The sequence below is a fragment of the Mustela nigripes genome, chromosome 11 (assembly GCF_022355385.1).
Source record: "Mustela nigripes isolate SB6536 chromosome 11, MUSNIG.SB6536, whole genome shotgun sequence".
NCBI classification, from domain to species: Eukaryota; Metazoa; Chordata; class Mammalia; order Carnivora; family Mustelidae; genus Mustela; species Mustela nigripes.
In genome coordinates this window covers 29,911,878-29,937,648 of record NC_081567.1, presented here as the reverse complement: position 1 = coordinate 29,937,648, position 25,771 = coordinate 29,911,878, and the positions used below count along the sequence as shown (strand labels likewise).

The 25,771-nt window shown below is 53.3% G+C and overlaps 2 protein-coding genes across 4 annotated transcripts in view; one reads left to right on the top strand and one right to left on the bottom strand.

Annotated features, from left to right (window-relative positions):
* Positions 1 to 605: 605 nt before the first annotated feature.
* SNN (stannin) lies at positions 606 to 10,607 on the top strand. The gene is made up of 2 exons (XM_059415307.1): positions 606 to 714; positions 7,583 to 10,607. Exon 2 carries the CDS (start codon positions 7,670 to 7,672, stop codon positions 7,931 to 7,933), a length of 264 nt encoding a protein of 87 aa, XP_059271290.1. The 5' UTR covers positions 606 to 714; positions 7,583 to 7,669; the 3' UTR covers positions 7,934 to 10,607.
* The window catches only part of TXNDC11 (thioredoxin domain containing 11), a 61,091-nt gene continuing 45,865 nt past the window's right edge, over positions 10,546 to 25,771 (bottom strand). For 2 of the 3 annotated variants that reach the window (XM_059415304.1, XM_059415305.1), the window contains 5 exons: positions 22,273 to 23,065; positions 19,338 to 19,480; positions 18,899 to 19,008; positions 15,411 to 15,491; positions 10,546 to 11,302 (listed from right to left, as the gene is read on the bottom strand). In XM_059415304.1, coding sequence (XP_059271287.1) covers positions 10,660 to 11,302; positions 15,411 to 15,491; positions 18,899 to 19,008; positions 19,338 to 19,480; positions 22,273 to 23,065 — 1,770 coding nt within the window. In that variant the 3' untranslated portion in view covers positions 10,546 to 10,659. Of the gene's footprint in view, positions 11,303 to 15,410; positions 15,492 to 18,898; positions 19,009 to 19,337; positions 19,481 to 22,272; positions 23,066 to 23,360; positions 23,607 to 25,771 lie in introns of those variants that run through there. The other variant, XM_059415306.1, reaches the window with a different exon arrangement.

The following is a 25,771-nucleotide window of genomic DNA, read 5'->3' as shown; positions in this document are numbered from 1 at the left end:
GCGGCCAAGGGGCTGCAAATTGCCCGCAGCCCCAGCCAGCACCTGAAGGAGTGCCGGGAGGGTCCTTGTTGGTCCTGCTCATAGCTGTTCCTCGGCCACCGGAGAACCCGGCACCTGGTGGGTGTTCCGCAGAGTGGAGTGAACAGACGCACGAGTGTGGAACGAATGCATGAACGAACGAATGAATGACCTGCTCCGTTCCCAAACTAGGACGTTCAACTCCAAGGTCCCGTCTCTCCCTGCCCCCGCCCAGGGTTCCGCAGCTCCCCGTTTGCAGACAACACTCCTACCTGCGGCGCGCCTCAGTTTCCCTCTCTGTGAGTGAGCGGGAATCACGGCAACCTCCGGGAGGGGGAGGGCGGGCTGCCGCCCGCGCCCCGCACCCACCGGCGCCCAATCCGCGCGCGCCCAGGCCGCGTCCGCCCCCCGCCCCCAGGGCCGCCAGCTGCACGCAGCCCCCGCCCCGCCGGGGCCGCCCCGGCCCCGCGCGCACGTGACCCCGCCCCGCCCCGCCGCCCCAGCGCGGGCCTCCATTGGCCGCTCCGAGCGGGCCAGGCCTCCGACCGGGGCGGAACCGGAGATGCCCCGCCCGCCGCAGAGCGGGGCTCCTGCGTCCCGACGGTGCACGGCGGCCGGACCGGGCTGGCTGGCGGGCGGAGCCGGGTCCGCGGGGCTGCTGCGGGGCGATCGGGCCGGGCTGCGGGCGGCGCAATGGTGAGCAGAGCCCGGCGGGCTGGGTGGTCGGGCCGGGCGGGGGCTCGGGGGAGGGGAAAGAGCGGCCCCCGGTGGGCTGGGGGCGCGCGCGGGGAGGCTCGCCCGTGGGCCGTGGTAGGGGGTGGGGGGGTGTCTCTGCGGCGGGGGAGGGGCAGCCCGGGCGGGGGCGCGGCTTCGGGAGGAGGGTCTGTTCCAGGGGGCCGCGCCCGCGGGCGGGGGTTCTTTGTCCGCTGCGCTGCGGCGAGATCGGGACAAAGGAGGCGACGGGGGGCGGTGGCCGCTTTGCTGGGAGCGGGTGTCTCCCGCACCCCCTCCCCCGGACCAGCCCGCCACCGCGGCCCGCAGTTCCGCTGCCCAGGCCGGCCGCTGGAACGGGTCCTCGGGACGCCTCGGGGTATTTAAAATTAGCGGAGGAGGCGGGCGTCCTAGCATCCCCCAGGGTGGTCCGGCGGACTCCGGGGGTCAGGGGTAGGAGCGCGGGTCCTGGCGACGTTTGGAGCCCATTTCGCAGGTGGGGAACTGAGGACGGGCCGCCGCGTTTGGTGCCGAGTTTCGTCGGCGGTGACTGCGCGGCGTGGGCATGATTGGGTATTGTGGTCTCCCGTCCTCCCGCCCCCCCTCCCCGCCCCGGTCGGGCCGGCCGGAGTTGCTTCTCCAGCTGTCGCTCCCCCTCCAGCCGTCGCCCAGGGGGCTGAGCCCCTTCCTCTCTCTAGCCTCGCTCAGCTCCTTGGTAGAGTGGGGGAGAGGGCGTCGCCTGGCAGGGTTAAATGAGAGGGTGCGTGGAGCTCGCCTGGCACCGCGCCTGCACGTCGCCCGCGCTCAGCACGCGGTAGCTGCCGGGGCGCCTGTCATCCCTGTGTCCCCAGCATCGAACCCTTGTCACTCAGCCTGCCCCGGCGGGGGATGCACCGGGGTTTATTTACCAGGCTCCTGGGCCTGAAGCAGGGGAGTAGGGAGGTGGGGATCAAAAATATGACATTTTTATGTCAGGGTTGAAATCTGGCATTTGGAATCCAGGCTGCCGGGGTTTGACTCCCTGGGCGGCTACTTTTGAGCTGTGTGACCTTGGGCAATTTGACTTAACTTCTCTGAGCCACAGATTCTTTATCTGCAAAGTGGACTTAATGATACCCCTACAGTTGTTTGAGGGTGGAACGAGAAAGGATCCGTGTGACGTGCTCAGCTTCTATGTGTTTGGCACATAGACTGTCACTGGCAACTTTCGTTGGGCATCTTCTGTTATTACCAAAGTTGTTTGGCCAAGTGGGTTGACCCTGTGAGAATGGCCAGTGGCTGATTCACAGGTTGGGGGCATGAGCCGCAGGCCTGGGCCCCAGGAGACCCAGACTGACCTTGGGGCAGTCCCTGGGCTCAGTCTGCACCAGCTTCCTCTTCTGCCCTCAGGGACCCTCCGGGGTTTCTGGTGCGAGCTTCCTCTTCTGGAGGATGGGGTGTGATTGGGTGGGTGATGGGAGTCCCAGAGGACCCTGGCTATATGTACATGGCTGTCCACAGCCTCAGCCCCGTGATGCTTTTTCCCATCTGCATCCGTGCTGTTCTCGGTCCTGGTTTTTGGAGGGCAGGATCCTTTTTGCCATGCGTCCTTGGGTCCCAGCGCCTGCTTGGACCTGGCACAGAGAAGACGTCCCATCTGCATCCTGACTGTGCTCCGCAGTAGCCTGTCCACCCTCTGCCATACTGTGTTCCTAATCAGAAACCAGGCAGGAGATGTTTCTGGTGTGTGAACTGGGGTCCCCTGAAGGGGCAGAGCCTGGCTTGTTGGCACACCTGGCAAATGTCTTTGTTGCCCAAGGGCATGGCTTAACCCCTGGGGGCACTGCTGCAAACTCTGCTCCTCTGATCCCCGGGGAGGGGTTGGCTACCCTGTAAATAGGGTAGTTCCAGGTGGAGGGTGGGAGTGGTGAGCTGGTGTCTTGCTGGGCACAGTGACACTAGTGATATGCCCAATTAAGCGAGAAGGTGGCAAGGCAGGTGGCCTGGAGGAAGAGATTGTTTGTGGTGATGGGCCTGGACTGTGCTCTCTACCCTCCTGGGAGGCAGATCCTTGGTGGTGGGAGGCAGAGGTGATGCTAAGGGCTCACTGTCCTCCCTGTGGCACCAGGAAGGTGTGGCACCTGATGACATGCAAACCCAGTGCCTCCCCCCCCACCCATTCCATTTCCACATTTTTTCTCACTGCTTATCCTCCCTGTAGCCTGGCTGGAGAGGTGAGGGACTGAGCACATATTTTGCACACCAAGACACCAAGGCCATGAGGAGCAGTTTGCTGGGACAGCCCAGAACAACTCACTGTTCACTGTAGGAGCCGGAGGTGGGCTGGGGAAGTGGGGGGTGGTTGAATCTGCTCTCCTGCTAGCTGCGGCCCCACGGGCCCTGAGTGGGTAATGTCACCTGTGGACTGGGGTTAAGGCTCAGTTTTGGGGTCTCATAAAGAGGAGGTAACTGGAACCCAGTGTTACACCAGGGAAGACCTAAGCTGGGAACTCTGAGGGTCGGCAGGCCAGTGGAAGGCATCTGTCTACCCTCAGCTGGCTGGTGGCTGAGGTGGGGACTGTCCTTTTGAACCCACTGGTGGGCAGAGGGGGTGGGGAGTGAGGAGCCCGGTGGGGGCCTCAGCAGACTGGCAGGGCTGGGCTATAGAACTTGCTTCTCCAGGACCTGCGGGTAAGATCCGGGGTCAGGCCACCCTTGGCCCAGGAATGCAGGACTGAGAGTCCACAGAGTGGGAGGGTGGAGAATTGGTCCTGTATGTTTTAGGGATCCAGATGGCCTTGGGCCTCCAGTGCTAGCCCTCACCCTAACTGAGGGGCCAGCCAGGAGCTTCTGCAGAGGTTGGGGGTGGAGGCATATGTTCTGTTGCCCACCCCAGAGCGCCCAGAGCTGCAGGCTCCTTCCTTTGCTCTCCTGGGCTTGCACTTCTGGGGTCACAAGCTGCATTCTGGTTTTTCACTCTCGGGCAATGCATGCAAACTCTCTGTGCCTCAGTTTGCTTATCTGTAAAGTGGGACCGATACCAATGAGCATTGTTCGCCACAGGGTTCTTGGGAGGATGAAGCGAGTGTATGGAATGAGTGTTAAGCGACTTAGATGATTGTTCTCAACGGGTGCCCGTTTCTTGCAAGCCATCCTGGGCGTCGACCCAGCCTGGAGCTGTGGCCATGCCTGTCCAACCCTGGGCGCCTGCCTGGATCAGGGTGAGGGGGTCAGCTGACTTACAGACAGGAGAAACATGGCTCAGAAGGGCCTGAGGGACATCAGGAGAGGCAAACCAAGTGGGTAGTAGGTTCCAGCCCAGGCCACAGGGGGTCAGGGGGAACCAGCCGGCCACCCTCATGCTTCAGACATTCCCTGGGGTCAGGTTCCCAGAGGCGCCCTCCTCTCCCTGCCTCCTAGCACGTGGAGACAGCTGCCCCTTCATAGGCTCGGGCCTGTTGGGAATCCACCTGCCCTCACACTCAGGCTGCCAGCTTTCTGGAGTCTCTTGGGACAGCATGGGTCTTGGGACCCATGCAGAGGGGTCCCGGGACTGGCTTTGGGTTCAAGAGCGGGCTCAGGGGTGGGAGCTGCCAGCCACGATCCCCATGAGGGCTGGGGCTCCTCTAACTCATCCCTAGGTCTCTGGGCTTGAAACACTCAGCTGTCATTCATCGAGCATGATCACAGGGTTGGGGTCACCGTGGCCACAGTGGTGTACTGCAAGGCGACGGCAGGTGTGGGGTGGTGGGGCGTCTGGAGCCAGGGTGGTCTGGGAAGGAACCCCACTGCCACCCCCCAGAGGCATCCACCGAGAAAGTCCCGAATGATAGGAAGGAGCCAGTCATGGGACAGTCAGGGAATGACATTCCAGGCAGAAGGAACAGAAAATTCAGAGGGTTTGAGGTGGGAGGGCAGGAAGGGCGTGAAGAAGCCGGGGGAGGCAGGGAGTTCTGCTCCTCTGCTGAGGCCAGGGCGGGTTCTGAGTAGTGGATGATGTGAGCTGATTTTTTTAAACCATCATCTTGGGAAATACTTGCTGAGCACATTCGGGGACAAACAGCGCACTTGGGGGCGGGGGCGGGTGGCGCCAACGAGCACAGGCCAGGCGTGCCCATGGCTCTGTGCACTTGGGGATGAGTGTCCTTCTGACCTAGGGGGAGGGCAGCAAACAGGGTTTTGAGGTCATCAGTCCCCTCAAAATGTCCCTTTGAGCTGGGGCAGCCTCTGCCTCAGTTTCCCCGTCAGTCCTAGGACCATGTGGCTTCCCCCTGGACTGGTAGGTGCCTCCTAGGTTCTGTGGCAGGTTTGGCCCCTAGGGTTCCCCCCCACCTCAGGTCTTGCCGCTGTTGTTTGATTTCCTACTTCCTGCCCCCAAACACACACATACTTCCCCCTTCTGAATTGATACTGCGTTGCCTTCCTGTCCGGGGGCCTGGTAGACGGGTAAGCACCCTAGCAGGCACTGGACACAAGAGGGCCAGGGGCAGGGACAAGGCAGGTGTTGTCCGTAGCAGGAAGAGAGGTTCACTGGGCACAACTGGCAGGTTTTCGGGGGTGTGGGGGAGTACCTGTCCTTTCCGGAGGCCTAAGGGGACAGGCAGAGGGGGTGGTGGGACGGAAGAGGCCAGGATAGCCTGTGCACTTGGCAGCCTAGCAGAGTGCAGGGCCCCTCCAGGAGTGCACAGCCCGATGGGGGAGGCCGGGGCCAACCAGATGGCTGCCAGGGAAGCCAGGGTTATACACTGAAGCAAGTTTCTTGGTTGGTGGTGGGGAGCAGGTGTGGGCACAGGACAAGGACGCCCTCCTGGGCCCAGGTTTGTCACCCTCTGCACTGTTGATATTTGGGGCTGGATCCCTGTTAGTGGGGGCTGTCCCCTGCACCATAGGATGTTTAGTACATCCTTGGTCTCTGTCCACTCCATACCACTAGAACCCCCCTCCCCCAACTGCCAGCTGTGACAAGAAAAATAATGTTTCTAGACATTGCCAGATGTCCCCTGGGAGGAGGGCATAGTGGCCCCAGCCGAACAAGGGTTGGGGGAGCAGAGCATTGGGGCAGAGAGACCTGTCCGGCTAAAGGCCTGGAGGTCATTGTGGCCAGGGAGAAGCAGGGGATGGGGATGCGGCCTCTCGGGCCCTGTAGGACTGGAGGCTTTTCCTCTGGGTGACAGGGGCCCTGGCTCCAGTGGACCCACAGGGGTGGGCCAGGGAGCCCCTGGAGAAGGACAACAGCAGCCTGACCCTGCAGGTGGTAAGAAGGGGGCAGACTTTAGGGATATCCCGCCCCCTCCTGCCCAGGACGTCTCTGCAGATGTGGGCACAGGTGGCAGGGCTGTACTCAGGGCTGGGGTGGGGAGGTTGGCTGGTCCCTGGACAGAGTCCAGGGATGTCGACTTAGCTGTCTTTTGACCTTCAGGCAAGCCTGGCCTTGGGTGGGCAGGGAGTCTCCTTGGTTTGGGTTAAGAATCACTTCTAATTAAGGTTGTTATTGCTCAAAGATGCCAGCTTCCATCCTGTATGGGCGGAAAGCCTTCCCTTCCACTGCTCTCTCCCTGGGTTGATGTCCGTCTTCCCAGAGAAGTGAATTCAACAGCCAGCTCTTACGGAGTGCTGAGGGCGGCACCGGGTTTTCCCCACCCTCAAACACTTGGGTGCTTGTTACTGTTATTTGTTTCCTGGGTGGTGAGGAGGACAAGTTAGAAAGCGCAGGGTCTTGGGACCCAGAGGAGCCTGGTTGCCTCAGTCACCTAGAGTCTGGGTTTTTTCAGTCTGCCGTGCTGCCCACTGCCGGCTCTCCGTTGCCACTCACCAGCCGCATCCACAGAGGAGGAATCTGAGACCCAGTGAGGTGCAGAGGCTTGTCTAAGATGGGCGGTCGTGAGGTGGTGGTGGTCTAGCGCACACTTCTGGTGCTCCAGCTCCTGCATTGGCCAGCAGGCCCTTTCCTGCCTCTGAGCCTTCGCAGATGCCATTCCCCTGCCAGGAATGCACCTCCCAGGGGCCGGCTCTTCCTGCTGGCTCAGCCTCGGCCTCACCTCCCCAGGTATCGCCAGCCCCGCCCAACGTAGCCTCCTGGCGCCCAGTCCCCTGTGTTCCTGACACGGCACCGATGCGTTTGTAGTGACAGGCGTTGATGTATCTATCTGTTTGCAGTCTGGGTCCTGCCCCTGACGCTGAGCTCGGTGCGGGAAGGGGTCGGTCTGCCCCACTCTCGCCTGCCCTCCCCCACGCTGCCCCGAGTGCATCTGCGTTCCAGGACTGGGCTGCTGAGGGCTCTTCCCTGGCTGGTCACAGTTCCCTTGTGGACAGAGGCTGTCATCGGCTGCACCCTCTCCCAGGTGTTCCAGAAGACTTGGCTGAGTTACCTATGTCGCCTGTCAGAGCGAGAGGCTGAGGTCACGTCCCTGCTTTCGAGTCTCACGTGTCTGGCCATCGCAGAGCACTGGCTCCTCTTGGTCCCTGGGTAGTTTCTGAACACCTCGGCAGGCTGGGCTTTCAGGACAATCCCCTCGAACAGACCCTCTTCCAGCTTCCAGCGGGGCTGCGGTGGGCCTGGGGGTCATGGGCCCCCTTTCCTGCATCTCTGGCTCCCTGGCTGGGCAAGGGTGACTTCCTCTTTGGTGGCAGGTGCACCGACGTTGTCAGGGGTAGATGTGGAAGTGGGCTGTTGGGAGCCAAGAGAACGCGCATGACGTCCTGAGCTATGAACGGTGAAAGCCGACCGGCGTGTTTTTCGCTAGGACGAGGGCAGGATGGTCAGACTTAATTAAGACCTGATTAACAAGGTCCCCCAGTCCCGGACCCCCAAGCTTGGGAGCTGTCAGGGCCCCGTGGATCCCCCAGTGGAACCTCACCCTGCTTTGTTTTTCAGGGCTCTCGTGTCCAGCCTGGGTTCCAGCCTCGCTGAGCAGACAGCCGCACGCGCTTCCTCCCGTGGAAGCCTCCCCAGGCGCTGACCATGTCTATTATGGACCACAGCCCCAGCACGGGCGTGGTCACGGTCATCGTCATCCTCATTGCCATCGCTGCCCTGGGGGCCTTGATCCTGGGCTGCTGGTGCTACCTGCGGCTGCAGCGCATCAGCCAGTCGGAGGACGAGGAGAGCATCGTGGGCGATGGCGAGACCAAGGAGCCCTTCCTGCTGGTGCAGTACTCCGCCAAGGGACCGTGCGTGGAGAGAAAGGCCAAGCTGACCCCGAGCGGCCCAGAAGTCCACGGCTGAGCTGGGATGCGGAGGCCCTGAGGCCTGTCTGCCTCCAGCGGAGAGGCGTGGGAGGGGCGACACCACAGATGAGCTGCTGCAGACGGCGTGACGCCTGCTGGCATGGCCTCGCTGGGCTTCATCACCGCATGCACTGACTCCCGAGGTCTTGGCTGTCCTCAGTAGCCAGGAGGCGGCGGCCCTGGGTGCCCCCTGGCCTCCCGGTGGGACTGCCCATTGCAGGCAGTGGACAGGCCTGACCTTGCCGGGGCTCATGACCCCGTAGCGCTTTTGTTACTTGAATGTTTAGCTGAGCCTGTTTTTGATGGAGCTACTACTGTACCGCCGAACTCCCAAACAGAGCTGTAAATAGGCCCTGGAAGCATGTGCTTAAGCCTTTTTTGCTGATTTTTAAAAAAAAGACTGTGTAGAGCACATGGGACTGACTGTAGTCATGATAAGCTGACTCAAGGCTGTGGGGTCGGGGGTGGGGGGCTTAGACATGGAAGGCCCACACTGCACTTGGCAGGGGCCTCTAATATATACGTGGGGGGGCGGGGGTGGGGGGGCAGAGGACGTGACATGTCCGTGTTAAGTCTCGTGGCCGACCAGCTGGGGTGCTTGGAAGATTTCTGCTTGGTTAGCAATGGATGCAAGAACCACGCCCCCCTCTCTTTTGGTCCTAAATAACCAGTTCCTGTTAAGAGTGAGTTATTGCAAGGAAGCCACCGCCACTGCTTAAAAGCCGGTGAAGGACGGGCCAAGGCCCGCGTCCCGAGGGCTGCCAGGTGGCCTGGTAGCAGAGCAGTTTCTAGAGCACGCAGAGCACTCCCCCCTACTGCTGTCCGCTCTCCGCCCCCAGCCAGCATCACTTGGCATAGGCTTTGCTAGAAACACCAGCGCCTGTGGCTGCTACCTTTATCGGAAACCCAGCTGGCCCAGGAAAGAGGAAATCATGTTTTTCGTTTGTTGTTGTATTTAATACTTTCTGCACTGGAGGGGCGGGGGAGGGGGCTTGGAGGGTCCCCCCTCCTCCTTTTCACACATTCCTTTTTCTCTGAGCAGCACCCACCTGCTGGGTATTAGACTTCACTTTTCCCAGCGGGTCACCTAGGACAGTCTCCTTCCTGACCCTGCTCGAAGAGCTCCGAGGGAACGAGCACCCAGGAGAGGCACCCGGACGGCGTCCCGACAGCCCACCCTTAGCGGATCCCCGGGGAGGGCGCATGGCAGGGGCAGGGAGTTTCAGGTTAAGGACAGGGTCTTCATGGTGGCTCTCAGCCAGGCCAGCACCGCACCCCTGCATCTTGTGTACGTGTCAGTGAACTCACAGAGTTCCTTAGTCCCACCACCAGAAGCACACTCTCCACTACTGTGATGAAAGCGCGGCCTATGTCGGCACCCTGGGTCATAAACCAGAGGCCAGCGTGGGGTTATCACGGAGCACCGGTCAGGCCGACCGTGGCTCCTCTGGGCTCCCCCCAAGTCTCTAACAAGCATGTTGAACTAATCATCTTTCTGGAACCCCAAGGAGGGAGCTGAGGGAACACTTTATCTTAGCAGCATACCCTTAAATTGGGGGTCAAACATGAAGAATTAGCTTGGGAGTTGGGAGAAGGGTAGCTGGTAGCAGTCTGAGCTGCCCCAGGGGACTACTGAGGAGCCCCAGTAAGGCAGCTGGGCTTTGGCACAGGAGAGATGTCCCTGGCCCCTAAAACGGGGGTGGCTGAACCTAAGAATCTAGCCAGAGACCCTCAGAGGGCCCGTGGGCCAGAGGGGGCCAGCACTTTCAAAGGTGCCCCAGGGACGATCAGGGAGAAGGCTGGTTTTCTGATAAAGGACCCTTGAGACCCAACATGGAAGGTGCAGGGATGTCTGATCCATTCCACTCGCATCTCAGAACTTCCAGGCTTTCTACCTCGACTTTCTGCAGCCATGCACCCAGGCTGCCTTCACCTGGGGAACCCAGGACCGCCCCCCGCAGCCCCTGCCCCAGGCTGACCCTGAACATGATCTCTTAACTGTCAAACTTGCCCTGAGGTTTTAACCGGCGCCAGTGAAGTTCTGTTTTTGATGAGACGAACCTTCACTTGCTCCCAGGTCTTGCTCCTGGAGGTTCCCTCATCCCGCCTACACCCTGGTTGCCAGGGGCAACATCTTTGCCGGGTCAGGGTCCCAGCGCACAGCGCCTGTGGGGGGAGCACCCACTGGTGGGGGTCTCTGCGAGGCAAGTGGGAGTGCCTGGAGAGGCAGTGAACAGCCACACAAGAGCGCTCACTGTTCCTGTTGATCGATGGCTGCTTTTTTTAGCGCTGACGCCAGAGCCACACGCTCACATGGCTTAGTGAAGTTATGACCTCTCTGAATTCTTTCTGAATGGCCCAGCTGTTGTGTTCTGGTCTTCTGATGGGTCAGTCAGGAAATCAGCCCTTCATCCCGCATGTCATCACAGAAGCAACAGTCGGGGAATGGGGAGGGAACTCTTTGACACTGAGCCACGAAAATCCAGACTAACCTTTCAGACAGATGTTCAAATGGGCTGTGCTACTGTTTCGGTCTTAAAGCTACCAAGTTTGTGCAATAAGTGGAAGGGATGTCATCCCTGTTCAATAAACGCTGAATGACATTCAAGCTGATTTTCTAGACCACTGAGAAAATCTTTATTTACAATAAATTTCAATAAAATTTGCATAAATATATTCCCAATGTACAGTTTTCACCTCTGATTTCTTCATGTATTTTAAAAGTTAGTCTGTCCTGTTCTCATTGCTCCTTTCGGACGCCAGCGTGGAGCTGCTGTTGGAAGGCGGGAGGCTGCTGCCTGGTAGCCGGGGGGGCCCCGGAGGCTCAGGGTGGTCAGAGGTGGCCTCTCGGGGGGCCGAGAGGGCTGTGGCTCCGTCCTTGCCCTCCAGCTTCCGCTCCATGGTTGCCACCAGGATCTTGAGCCACGTGTTCTCAGTGAGGAGGTTCTCCGAGGCGTCGGCCAGCTCCTGGAGCTTCCGGGCCACCTCCTGGAGCTCCAGGGTTTTCTGCTCGTACAGGGCCTGCAGCTGCTCGCTGTGCCGCTGGAGTAGGCTGTGCTGCTTCTCCAGGGTCTGCTTCTGCCGAAGCAGCCGGTGCTCGTCCCTGCGCGCGCTGGACAGCTGGGCCTCCACCTGCACCTGCGCCCGCTGGAGGGTGCTGATTTCTGCCCTCAGCTTCCGGATCTCTCTCTCCAAGTGGGAGATGTGCCCCTGCTGGAAGACTGCCTCGCTCTGAAGACACTCTTTGGTAGGAGGGTTAGCTAAGTTCTGGGGGGCGGAAGCGGGGTCTGAGTGATGCAGAATGAACCTCAGCAGATTAGGAAGGGTGATGGGAAGGTCTTCGGGGTATTTCACACTGCGGTCCTTTCTGGAGACAAAGGGAAAGGGGTCAAAGGTGAGAGTCCCACCAACATTCTGAGTCCAAAGCACACTGCTACCGAAGGCCGGGCTTCCCACCAAGAGATATGCCAAGGATTTTACTTAATGAAAGTCATCAAGGAAAATGTTTTCTGGGCAAAAACTTCTCTACAAAGTTGAGGATGTCACATATGCTCGTTCTGTAATTAAGGTGGCTTATCTCAAGTATGTGTCTTCCTAAGGACAAAGAGCCCAGTTTCTGATAACCACCTTGGGAGAAAGACTAGAAGCTCCCATGCCCAAGCCTTGAGCCAGGGACGGAAGGCACTGGCAGCACGTGCTCTGAGAGGCCCAATGTCGTGTAAGGAAGAATGTCCTGGGGTGGGACATCACCTGCGTCACTCTGTGGCTGTCAACAGCGCGTGATGCAATCAGAAAAACTGCACACTCAGCCAGATTTCTTCAGCCAACATTTATCACACATTATCGAAGGCAGGAGTTCTTAACTGGCGTAACGATAAGCCCCTAGGGGCATCTGGCAACATCTGGAGTCATTTTTATTACCACAGTGGAGGAGGTATCACTAAAGCCTGACCCCTGACAAAAAGACCAACCAAGGGACTCCGAGAAATTAAGGCTGCCCCACCCTGAGAACACAGAATAAGGAAGGAAAGCGACGTATGAACGGGGCTCCCCCAAAGCTCTGTCACAAGTCCTGATATAGGAAATTCCTCTCTAGAAGTTGTCATTTACCTGTCTGATGACCAACATTTCTACCACATACGGGCCCCAGAGCCACCCGTTGGGCAGACTCCCGAGGCTGCTACTCACGGTCCTGAGCATCCACACAGGTGGCCCCTCTGTGCCCTCGCACTGCCTCGCCTGTAGAAGGGGTGGTGAGAGCAGTGTCGCTCCCACGGGATGGCTGTATGGGTGATGCCGATTAATCTGAACGGGGAGTGGTAGCCGAGAAACAATCACCTGATGCCTTAAAAAACCAACCCAGAGGGGCACCTGGGTGGCTCGGTTGTTAAGCATCTAACTTCAGCTCAGGTCATGATCCCTGGGTCCTGGGATCGAGCCCCACATCAGGCTCCCTGCTCAGCAGGAAGCCTGCTTCTCCCTCTGCCACTCTCCCTGCTTGTGTTCCCTCTCTCACTGTGTCTCTCTCTAGCAAATAAATAAAATCTTAGAAAAAAAAAAAAACCCAACCAAGAAACCACTCATTAAAAGCTTACACACCGTCTCCACACACAAAGCCAGTGGTCAAATATCTAAGAAAAGACAAAAGGTGTTCTATTGATGGACATCTCTTTCTCAAGGAAATAAAAATCACAGGGAAATTAAAATCACACATGCACCATTTTATACACTTATGGAGACTTTCGGATACGTGGAACGGCCAAACATCTGGAGTAAGTATATAGCCACGCCCTCCTTTAAAACCGGTTTTTTCATCTGGAGAAGCTTGCTTCGGGTTGGGGCCTCCCAGCCTTTCAACAGACAACTGAAAACCTGGCCCATATGAGGCGCGGGCAGGGAAGGACGAGCGGAGGCCGGCTCTGCCGCTGAGCCGTGCAGCGCAAACCTGGTCTCATAGGAGGGAGGAACTTAATTCCCCGGAAGAGAGCTGCTCAGGTGCCTTGGAATGTGTGCAGACGTTTCCAGGGCCGAGAACCCCTGTCAGCATGCTACTCTGGAGTCCTGTCCCAGAGCCATCTCCGTGAAGCTACCTACAGGGTGTGCTGACCAGCTTTCCGACTTTCTAGAAGTAGCGAGAACACGAGGTGTGAACAAGCTTTCCAGAAAGGAATCATGTTGGAAGTGGAGCTGTAAAAGGCCCTGCGGTGTGAGTCCGCTCTAAATTCACGGACTGCGTTCCCGCCTCTAGCACCTAAACCGCTACATATGAACATGAAGAACAGGGTGTAAGGCCTCTACTCTAAAGAAGGGGGTAGGAGAGTGGGGCGGGTGGGCTGCTCCCCTCCCAGGCCCACACCACAGGAAGCCACCGCACCCTCGGGATGTCCTCAGCCAGGCCTGGCCAGAGCACCCAACTTCCACAATGTGATGTCGAGCGCAGCGAGAAGACCGGCTCTGAGATGCTCCTGCACAGGAGAGCCGGGCCTGCCAGGGGCACACCACAGGGAGGACAAGCCTTTGCATGTGGTTTCTCTTGTTCACGACTATAAAATACCTGCTCACCAGAGACCAGCTGCGGAGCAAACCAGCAGCATCCCTCCCATCACCGGTAACTCTCCTCCTAAGTAACTGGCAGCATCTTGACACGTCCCCTACTTACTGCACACATTCTAACCTAGCAGCATGAGCAAACTTCTATTTCATCGGAACCCATATAGTCTCTTCGCTAAAAATAACCTAAGCACACACATCGTGAAAAAGGCCTTTTCCATTTCTTCTCTTGCGAGCGGTCAAAGCCTGCCCTTGGCCCATTTACGCCCTCTGAGCATGCCAACACTCAACTTGGACCAGCTGACAAGGAGCTTACTTCATTTCTGACTACTCTTTATTTTTAGGAATTAAGAAAAATTCCATTCCTGAGCAGGAAGGCTTTCATTTCCCAAGCTCTGCATGTTCACAAAGAGCGGGACACTCTCTTCACATCCGTTATGTACCTTCTAGACTTTTCAGGGGTGCAGAGCTGCAGGGAGCACCCACGCTCATCCCACAGTGACCGCCTCCGCCGGCTTTCCGACAAAAGCTTCGTCCCCCACACAGCCCAACTCAGTCTCCCAAACGCACGATTCTCTGTGTCTCTTTCAATGTGCACTCCAGAGTTCTAGCTGCTGAGAATGTCTCCATGCAAAGGCTCATGCTGGGTGTTATGACTTTACCACCTTCCCAAACTATGTCTGAAATTCCAAAACCATGCTTCACTGAACTTCGTGCCTGACCTCCACCCCGCACAGATGAAACTGTTAGGATTACCGCCCGGGATCCCTTGAACGGGTGGCACTTTAAACGCTTCTTAGAAGGAAAGAGGTTCATCACAACAGTTAACAGAACAGGATGAGTCACACTCCGTTTTTAGTGTGTGATGTGACAGGACCCTACCACCCCAGGAAGTATTCCAGCAAAAATTCCTTGACATTAAGAGGAAAAAACAAGGAAATGATTCAATCTCTAGGAAGGAAGCACTCGCCTGGAGACACAGAAAGCATGGCAGTGGATACAATGAACGAAAGAAGCGAGCGCAGGAGATGAGAACAGGAGACATCACATGCGGGACTCAGGAACCTCACTGAAATAATCCTGCAAATGCTTCCCCCTGGAAAGATACCGTCAAAGCCGTGTGACTGGTCCCCGAAGACCCATTCTTTTATCAACAAAAGGGAATCTTTTTAAACAGGGAAAGTACCTCTGGTTTATCAGGCTTTCAAAGGCCAAGAGTTAATTTCCCCGTTAGCGAAATACCCCATCCAACATTTACTAATCGCCAAGCCAAGCCGTCCCCTTTGCTTATGTCCCATCCCTGTCTGCTGGGCTTTCAAGGTAGCTGCTGTCATCAGCGCAAGTTGGAGTCTGCTTAGACAAATGTGAAGACATCAAAGTGACAGCCCCAGGGCAGATATTCACGGAAGTCTGCACACTTGGGGAGAAGGCTCCTTGAATCCCGGGAATGGGGTACGGTGGGGAGGAGAGTCTCCATTTCCAACCTGCACGACGGACAAGGTCCGTCGGCATCAGCAGGACCCAGCGGAAAATGACACATATGAAAGCCTGGGGCAGGCAGGGCCTGACATCCGGGGGCTCAACAATGAGCGCATGTCCTGCCCCCCACTGTGAATGTGGGCCTTTGCTTTGCACCCACTGTGGGTTCAAGAAGGCAAACAAGTTCTGACGGCCACATTCATATGCGCGAGAACACACACACTCCTCCAGGGGCAAAGTTCTTACCAAAACCACATCTGAGCTTGTGACGCCAAAGCCCTTTTATTCTTGGTCCCCAAGGGCACATTTTTTGAACAATATTTTTTATTCAAAACAGTTTAGTAATAGGTAATGATTTGCATTTCACTTCTGTGAAGTACCTTAAACACATTTCATTTTCAGCAAAAGAATCCCATCTGCCCAAATATAGAAAAAATCAGCTTTACCTGTTGCAGGGGAAAAATAAGACAGTGGGAAGACGGTCAACCATAAATTCCCAAGGAAGGTCGTTCTGAGAAACATCAATCCTGGCAAAGGGAAAGATGAAAACAAGTAAAGGATCAGCCCAAGACACTCCAACCTGAAAAAACCTTCCCCAATAATAGAAGAGCCTGGAACACTTTCTGTGGCCACACTGACCAGCCCCTCGTAGTGGTGCACGACCAACACAAGCTGGTTGCAACTCAGGCAAGAAGAACCAATGCTTCCAGAACATGCCACTTTCCACGGTACTTGTGGAGTGGAAGTGACATGTCCTGATAGTAAAAATGAGCTTCCCCCAAAAACAGTACAAAACAAAACGCCTCACTGGCACCTCAGGAGCAGTCCACCCACCTGACAGGGCCTGGTCAAGTACTTTAATCCCTGAATCAGCTCTGGAAAAAGGAAATCACTGTGCAAAATACAGCCTCTGAAGACATAAGAAAGCTGGAAAATAAAGACTACACACTATTTTATATTTTGTAAGTCTGGATGGGGCCACAAAACCTTTATTTTTTTTAGAAGATTTTAGATTAATTTTCTAACACAGAAAATGATACCTTTGCTCAATTACCCACCCTGTGCTTTATTAATATTGAAGGAGGCAGCGGTCCCTCCTGTAGCCCACACTTGGCTAAGAGCAGCAGCCCCCCACCCCAGCCCACAGGGACAGCTCAGGTGGTGCAGAAACAAACAAACAAACAAACAAACAAACAAACAAAACAAGAAAACACCCTAGAAGGAGGGAGCAGACCGTGGAGGGCCACTTGGCCAGGTGGCTCCGATGTCCATCATCACAAACAATGCATAAAAAAGATGGCAAATTTTTGAATCATTAACTTGACAGAAGTTTCCAGAAAGTATAATGGGGGAGTGGGAATGAATCAGTGCCACACATCTGTCCAGAAGGATGGCCAAATTATAATGGTTTTAAACAACTGAACAAAACAGCACTCCTGCCTCTGCCTGGGACAGCCCACGTAAATGTCAGAGTTCTATTTTTTAAACAAGTGACACTGAATGCTTTCGTTATCATCAAATACTTTTCTTCTCCTGAGTGTTACTTCAAAAAAGCAAGTAAGATTGAAAGAGAAACATTATCATTAACATCCATTCAGAATTCCACTGGGCTAGTCAGGACCTTCTTTCTGGGATTCGCATTTGGGCTTGGTGTGCAAACCTCCACGACTGCGAAGAGCAGCGCTCAGACGTTTCATATGCGACTCCTTTCAATTAATGATGTGAAAAGCATTGTTCTAATAAATGGGTCAACATTCCATCACACTCGAAGCCCCAATGTACTTAACTGTTGCTCTCCTGCTACAATGACTGGCTCAGCTCCTCTCCAAGTCCTAGTTTCTTAATTCCCCAAAGTGAAATTAACTGGGGCAAAACTGTGTAACCATTTCTGTACTTTCCTACAAATGTTGCTAACATGCTTTCCAAAAAGGTTACGCCCAATTCAAGACCTAGGTCTGACATTGCCAACCTCACTTTATCAACACAAGATGCTGTCACTTAAAAGCAACTGTTAGTAAGTGTAAATGATACTTTGTTATTGTTCTAATTTACATTTATTAGACTGTCATCTCCACACTTAAGTTTATTTATACTCTCCTCCTCCAGGAGAAACCTACCCAAGTCTTTTCTTCCCCCAGGAGTCCCTCCCAGCTGTGACTCCCCCTGCCCCCCAGATGGTTTTTCACTGTGGTAAAATACACACAAAATGTCCCAGCCTGACCACTTCTGAGCCCAGAGCTGAGCAGTGGGAAGTGCACTCATAATGGGGCGCAGCCATCCCCATCACCCAGCTCTGCAACCATTTCTTCATCCTGCAAAGCAGAGACTCTCCATCCATTCAACAGCCCCCCACTCGCCACCACACCGACCATCTACTTTCTCTCTCTGTGACTCTGACTCCTCTGGGGGCCCCACAACCTGGCAATCACACAGCAGGTGTCTTTCTTTTTCTTTCTTTCTTTCTTCTTCTTTTTTTTTTTTTTTTTGGAAGATTTTATTTTTTGAAGATTTTATTTGAGAGAGAGAAATTGTGTGAACACAAGCAGGGCAGGCAGGGGCAGGGGCAAAGCAGACTCCCCACTGAGCAGGGAGCACTGAACCTTGCTTGATTCCAGGACCCTGAGATCATGACCTGAGCTAGAGGCAGATGCTGAACTGACTAAGCCCCCCACCCCATCCCAGCGCCCATGCCCTTTTGTATCTCTGAACTTCATTTAGGACCGAGTCCTCAAGGTTCATCCACACTATAGCAGGTGTCAGAATGTTCCTCTTTTCAAGGCTAAAGAACATTCCCCTGTGCAGAAGATCACATTCTCCTCTTGGCACTTCCTTAAACCTTTGTTCCTTCTCAGGGTCTGGAGTATGAGCACCTGATTCTGAGTCCTATTCCCTCACTTACAGGCTGTGTGACTCTGGGCAAATTACCTACCCTCTCTGTGACTCAGTTGCCTCCTCAGTAAAAAGAGATCCTAAGACCTGCTTCACTGAGTGCTCCAGCAAGCAGGTCAGGTTAACATGTATACAGAGAAATCTCACGGCACACAGTAGCTCCTCAAATCTGGCTCTAACCACCAGTTACAGCAGATCCAGTGGGTGAAACACAGATGCTGTAAAATATAGCTACTGTTCTTTTTTCAAGCCTACTTTCTTCATTTCGCTCATTGAGCCCTTTCCTAATGGAATCTGTTCGTCTTTAATTATTTTTTGTAACTGCTTCACATTGCAAAGTTTCCATCTCTCAAAGCAACGAGCAAACCCAGTACTCTTTGTTCTGATATTCTGTCCTATGATTTAATCTTTTATGTTTAATTCTGTCTGGAAGGCTGAAGTCTAATCAAGCCCCACCCCAAACAGTTTAGTACCTTTTCCAAAAATTCTTCCTTTGACGCTTGTTTTTTACAAAACAAGGATTTAAAAATTGTTTTGCTTAGTACAGAGGCCACATCCAAATAAAAAAATCAGAACACATAGATATCAACCAACCCTTCCTCCTAATTTCAAGAGTGAGGAGGGAAACCAGACCTGGTGGAGATATTTGCTCCGGGTCCCAGGGCCGGTTGGCAGCACATCGGGCACTGGTCCCCCTTCCCCTGTGCCAAGGCCGCAGGAAGTTGGGGGGCACCCTTCCCATGCTGTTCTGGAGAGTCGACCAATGCGGGGGTTGTCCTAGCAACCAGGTCAGCGCTGCTCCCACACTCAGCCTCCCTGAATTCAATCAGGGCTAAACACACTCGACACCACGGAAAGAACACTCAGAACGCATCAGGAAAGCTTCGGTCTTAGTGAGGTTTTGCTCACGGCTTCAAACGGACAATTCAATCGCAGCAAGTCTTACCCAAGGTTAGCGAACAGCGGGCAGACCCTTGCAAACCATATGGCTAGGCTGCAAGGAGGGAAGACGGGCACAGGCCTGAAGCGCCGCAGGCTCCCTTACCTCGCCACAGTGAATGTATCCGTCGGCAGGAGGCGAGCGAGCTGGATAAAGACATGATTGAGGGATGGACAGAAGCCGCACCACGGAGCGTAATAAAGCAGCAAAACGTCCTGGGGGAGGGAAAGATGGCTGTTACTGGCCCTAGGAAATGGGCTCACATCCTCACTGTGCTCAGTACCCAGCAGGCATTCAAGAAATGCTGCTTATGCACCAATTAATGAAAAATTTCATTTTTAGATCTTTCCAATTATGTGCTTTCTTTAAGGACTTTTTGCAGTTAGAAAACCAGCATGTAACTCATGCGTGTTGTGCGAGAAGACTGCCATGTGATTAACCTGCATATCAAACCTGAAGGCTCGCCCCACAACCCCGGGCGGCTCTGGGGATTATTTCAATAGGGAGCCATGGTGTGCTTTCTGCCTCTCCCCTGATTCCATACCTGTTTTTGAAGGACCACTTCCCAAAAGGTATCAGTTGTCACTTCAGTGATTAGATGCTGAGAAGGGAACTGGGCAGAGTCACTTCCAATGAGATGCCTTTTCAAGGGACTGTAGAGAACGCTGAAGTTTTGAATAAAAGACTCTAAAAATAAAGAGAAAATGAGATCAGCTCTTCGCCAAGTATGGGGAGAGTAGCTGGCCTACTTTAAAGGCTACATTTAAAAAACCGGGCTGGCTTCGCAGGCTTACATTTTTAACACTTCACCTGCAGGTAAAACCCTGATCACAGCTGCCCGACGTGGCACAGGGTGTAGCTCTGAGAGGACTCCCCAGACAGTGATTACTTAGGCAACAAAACGCTATGCAGTGTCAGATGCTCTGGTATTTACAGACTAGGAATTCTCTTTTTTTTTTTTTTTTGCTCATGGGATCAGTCCACAGATAAGACACCCGAGACTACAAAGATCATCATGCTACAATCTTTAAGAGATTTCAACCTACAATCCCAAGACCTCTGAACATCACTACAAAGACAGCTGCTACGCAAGCTGCCGCTAGTGGACAGGTGTCTCTCGTGCTCATTAATTCAAGGACAGGGAGTTATGGAGCTGTGGTCTTTGTTTATTCGAGTTCTTCAGGCTTCCTTCTTGAACGTTTAGGGAAAATAACTCAATTATATTTAGTGGGAAAACCTACAAATAAAACCCACACACAATCCAAACACCTAACTTGACCTGACAGCTTTCCCCTCCCCATAAACTCCACTGTCCTCAGAATGCTTGGTTGTCTGTCTGAAGCAGGACTGATCGGCTGCATTCTCCCTTTTTTCTCCTTTTTCTAACTCTCTCCATCTTGAGGTCCTGATCAACACTGATGTGTTCCATACAGGGAGGAGGAAGTGAAGGGTGGCACACACATACTAAAGACAGGTCACCGTCGGCATTGGAGTTACTTACTTGGCTAAGTTTCTGAAACTTAAAACCGAAAATTCTCTCCTCATGTGAACAAACCCTAAATCCCTAAACTGGCCCAGAGAAGCTGACTGAAGAGTCAACTCTGCAAACCAACGACACACAGGCATGTTTTAACGAGGACCCTTCAAATGTCACCAACTATAGGACCAAAAAAAAAAAAAAAAACTGCACTAGATGTATGTTGCAGAGTAGATACAGAAGATCACAAGAAATCTGAAGAAGCCTTCTTTCAGAAGACCCCACATTCAAATTGAACATCATTATGAGCTCACTGAATGCTAAGTGTATTACTGAATGGAATTATGAAGTCCAATGAAAAACCCTCTAAAAACGGGCTTGTTTCACATTAACAAAACTCAGGGAGGGGTGGTGCCTGGGTGGCTCAGTAGGTTAAGCATCTGCCTTCCGCCCAGGTCATGATCTCAGGGTCCTGATCTCAGGGTCCTGGGATAGAGCCCAGCATCGGGATCCCTGCTCAGTGGGGAGCCTGCTCTCCCTCTCCTCACCCCCACCCCCCAGCTTGTGCTCTCTCTTGCTATCTCTAATAAGCAAATAAAAAAACCTTTAAAAAAAAAAAAAAAAAAAGGAACAGAAAGAAAACTTGGTCTACCAAAATGTAACTTTAGAAAACACAAATCAAGGGGCGCCTGGGTGGCTCAGAGGGTTAAAGTATCTGCCTTCGGCTCAGGTCATGATCCCAGAGTCCTGGGATCGAGCCCCAAATCGGGCTGTCTGCTTAGCTGGAAGCCTGCTTTCTCCTCTCTTTACCTGCCTCTCTGCCTACTTGTGATCTCTGTCAAATAAATAAATAAAATCTTAAAATAAAAAAAGAGAGAGAGAGAAAACACAAATCAGGAGCAATTTGTAGTATCGATACAGAATGCAGTTCAGAGAGGGACTGGTCACAGGGTTCCTCTGAACACTTAAGAGCATCACGTTTATAATATATAATTTGACATTATGTAAATCAACATTTACATAAGCCTCTCCAAAAGTGTCAAATATCAGAAACAAGCTTCACCTGGGCTTAAAAGACAGCTAAAAGAACTATTATTTAGGGGTCTTTGAGTTTACTCTTGCTTTCATACCTTCTAAAACTTGGAAATAAAAGGTTTCCCTCCCTATGGAATTCCTCCTGTCTCCATTTGGCAAACACTGACTTTCCCTGTGTTTCCACTGAGGCTGAACTAACACGGCTTTTGAATTCTCACTTCCTTGTGTGGACATCAAGGATGTCAGCTAAGCCCTGGGAACAGGACAGTGTGGGTTAGTTTACTGATGCTGCCAAGCGCCAAGGGCAAGTTCGCGATGCTTTCCCAGAATGGGCCCCCCACCCCCAGTGGTTTCTGCTGGTTTGCAACAGACACTTGTTTATTGCACTTGACACTTGTCTGTTAAAATCTAGGAACCCAAGGTCAGAGCAGCATTTCTCAAGGAGGTAAAAACAGCAACTGAGCAAACTGGGTCTAACGGCCTTGATACTTATACATCCAGACCTGAGACCAAAGGGAGGGCAGGTGGTTCTATGTTTCACCACTTCCTGTTTAAGCTCTTTTAGAATGGCGCTGCCCTGGGGGTCCCGTTCATCAGCTCCCCAGGACGCTCCCAGCACAACAGCTCTCCACCCCACTGCCCTTCCTGCAGCCAGGTCCACCCCACGCAGCTCACTCCAACTCAGAAACGGGACAGGCAATGCTCATCTGGAACGTTGGGCTCCTATCCCCCCCAGGGGTTACATGACAAACTTATCCCAAATGGGGAGTTCGGAAGTTTCTGTTCCCTTTAATAGACAAAATTAGCTTCTTTTAAAATGGTCACCAAATACAGTCTAAAGATTTCAAGTGAGCTACAGAACTGACATCCCCCCAAGACTAAAGGTACTGAGATCCCTCGATAAAAGTTACTGGTATTAAGTTAAGCAATACTCGTTATGTTTGGGGAAGGAAACTGCCCACAGTACCTAGGGTGAGCTTCCTAAGGGCTTGTTTTGGATCCAAGATATAGTGAGACTCTTCTTTCACATCAACAATTGCGGCAAACTCCTTCACCCGAGTGGCGCTCGGAGCCCCCAGCCTCTCTGCATATAACCAAAATAAATTTGAATCCAAAAGGTAGATGTTCAGGGTCTTGTTCGTTCTGCAGCTCAGGCCTGTGAAGTCTGTGCTACTCACGTCCACTTCAGGAAAGAGATACCTGTTCTCCTCAATGTGAGGAACGGAGCCTGGGGGGTCAGCCTCACATTTCTTCTCGAGGGAAGAAAGCGCAATGGTCGGGGTTTCAAAGACACTGTGTCCAGCATCAATGAAGCCCGTCATGGCCCTGTTTATAGTCCTGCAACATGCAGTGTAGTAGCTGAAGGGGCTGTAGGAACTCAGAAAATTGCTGCACTCGATGCTGCCCGACGCCACATGATAAAAGGTCTGCTCCTTGAGGTAGAAAGAATCCAGAGCTGCCGCCATCTCGAAAAAGCTGCACTGCGGCATGCCCACCGAGCTGGGCCGGACGCCCCCCGTGGTCTGATTGACACACAGCTCACAGACGTTGTGCGTCCTGGAGACGGAGTGCCAGTGGGGCAGCACCACGGTGTTACAGCAGGGGGACGCCGTGATCAGCGGTGGCTCCGGCAGCTGCGCGGGGGGCTCAGGCGCCAGAGGCCTGAACACCGGGCCGTCCACTCGCCGCAGGTGCTGAAGGAGCCGCTCCACCACCTGGTCCCCATGACAGTTGTTATACTCCAAGGCCACTTCGGTGATCTGAAACACAGGGCAGAGCCATGAGATGCGCAGCCATGGCGGAAGGAGAGACCCGCGGCCGATGGGTCCGGAGAGCCCCCTGGTCTGATTCACAAGAAGCTCCGGCCGGCTCTTCCTCTCCATGCATCCAAGAGGAAACCAGTACACCAAGAGCTATTCAGGAAGAGGCTTGGATTATCTTTCAGAACATGTCACTCTCTTAACAGTGAGCCAACTGTGTAGAGCAGGAGGGGGCCTCAGAGGCAGACGTCTCCGTCCACCACGAGACAAGAGCCAAGCTCCCCCTGTGACGTACCTCGAGGCTGAGGGGCCAGGGACACATTTTAAATCTCAGCTCCCAGGTGAGTGCATTTGCCTTCAGAGCTTTGTAACTCTCCCACAGGGATGATGTCTTCTTTCTTCACCTTCACTAACAGTCTGAACACGTCCCAAACACCTAATGAGTAGGTCACAGTATTTCAAGCAATCCTGTTTCCAAATAAACACCCACCTCACAGGAGGCTTCAAATTCAACTTGCTCCAAACCACACTCATCCATCCTGCCTTCCCCCATCATAGTCACCAAATACAGTCTAAAGATTTCAAGTGAGCTACAGAACTGACATCCCCCCAAGACTAAAGGTACTGAGATCCCTCGATAAAAGTTACTGGTATTAAGTTAAGCAATACTTGTTATGTTTGGGGAAGGAAACTGCCCACAGTACCTAGGGTGAGCTTCCTAAGGGCTTGTTTTGGATCCAAGATATAGTGAGACTCTTCTTTCACATCAACAATTGTGGCAAACTCCTTCACCCGAGTGAAGATGCTGTAGAAATCAGCATCACAGAGTGGGAACGGCTAACCCTCAAGCCCACCACTTCAGCAACAAAGCCCGCCCCTTCCTTCGAGTCCCCACGGCCTCAGTTCAGGCCTTCAGTTGTCACAGAATACCACAGCATGCTCTCCCCTGCTTGCTTGGCCTCCACACTGTCACTACTGATTTTAAAATTACCACCCTAGGGGCACCTGGGTGGCTTAGTGGGTTGAGCCTCTGCCTTCGGCTCAGGTCATGATCCCAGGGACCTCAGATAGAGCCCCGCATCGGGCAGCAGGGAGCCTGCTTCCCCCACCCTTTGCCTGCCTCTCTGCCTACTTGTGATCTCCGCCTGTCAAATAAATAAATAAAACCTTTAAAAAATAAAATAAAATAAAATAAAATAAAATTACCACCCTAAGCACAGCACTCTTCTGCCGAATGACATTCGATGGCTCCCTACTACCCGGATGATACAACTTGACACAGTCTGGCCTGCATCTGCCTTTCCGGTGTCGTCCCATCCTCTTTAGAGCAGGCCTGGCCAGGACCTCCTCCATCCGACACACCTCAGTACTGCCCCCAGGCCGAGCAGCAGGGTGGCTGCTTCAGGAGAGCTAATGCCCCTGCACCCTACCTCACCTGGGAGCTCTGCTCTGTATCTTCAAGGCCCCAAAGCCCTTCCTTCCCACAGTCTCACAAGTGTCTGCTGAGACGGCCCTCCCCCCAACAAGCTTAGAGACCTTCATGGGTTGGGACCCTGCTGGATTTCTCCTGTTCTCCCCAGAGCCAGGGACAGAACAAATGCCCAAGATCTGGGGAATGAATGGCATCTCGGGGTAACATACACATCCCCACGTCCTGGGGAGAGTAACAGCTTTCCCCTCAGGTCAGTATCAGCCTGATGAGATTCACATTTCATTCTGTTTCCAAACTGAACACCTTTTACTACCCTCCCCAGGTTCATAAGAAAAACAAGCAAGTCATTATAATCCAAAGGCATTTACTCCATCTACTCTCTCAAACAGAATCACGTGCTAACTTGGATCAAATCTTGCCACTTATTTAAAAGGTGTTAAGTCACTCGGGATTTTGTTTCATGAAAGTGTGTGTGTGTGTGTATACGCGTGCGTGCGCGCAAAGCCATTTAATGAGTACTTTTCCAATTTAAAAAAAATCCCAATTCTATATATGGTATTCATAGAAATTGTTAATTCAAAACATATGCCTTTGTACAGAAAAATGAACAGAATAGTTCTCAGACATAAAAAAAGACCACTTAAGAAGATAAACCAGTGTTTCATCTTCTTTCCTCTCCCCCACCCCCCGCCACAAAAACATCTCAGGCCTTTGTGGCTAAGGCTCTGACAGCACACCACACTCACAAGGTCAAGCCCGTATGATTCACAGGAGCCCAGCGGCCCTCTGGCCCCATCTGGGCACTGCCTGACACCCGAAGACACCATGGATTACCATGCCCCCTGCCCCCCCGCAAAATCCCAAAAAATTAAAGTATTTATGCAATTTTTTTTTTTTTACAAAAAGTCCAAGTAGGAGTATATTTACAGCAGCAGGAGTCCTTAAAAGGTCTTCTCAGCTCTTGTCACAACATTGCTCATAAGCAAAGAAGCCATATAAAGGATATTTTTAATTGAAGAAACTATTTTGTATAGAGTAATGCTCTTAAAATGTAAGGAATTCTTATTTTTCTCCTATAAACTGAACTGGTTTTTACTTTTATGCCTCTTTCACACACTGGGCAGTTGTGGAAAGGGGAGTCCAGTTTCATCTTCACATGTGAATCGCCTGAGGCCATACTTCATCTCCCATGAACTAATAAGGAAAATCTGGCACATAATTTTAAATGTGCTGTAAATGCTTTCTTCCATCTTCTTTCATCAGACAAATTTATA

Coding starts and splice junctions, on each gene's coding strand:
- SNN (XM_059415307.1), top strand. CDS start 7,670: ATGTCTATTATGGACCACAGCCCCAGCACGGGCGTGGTCACGGTCATC.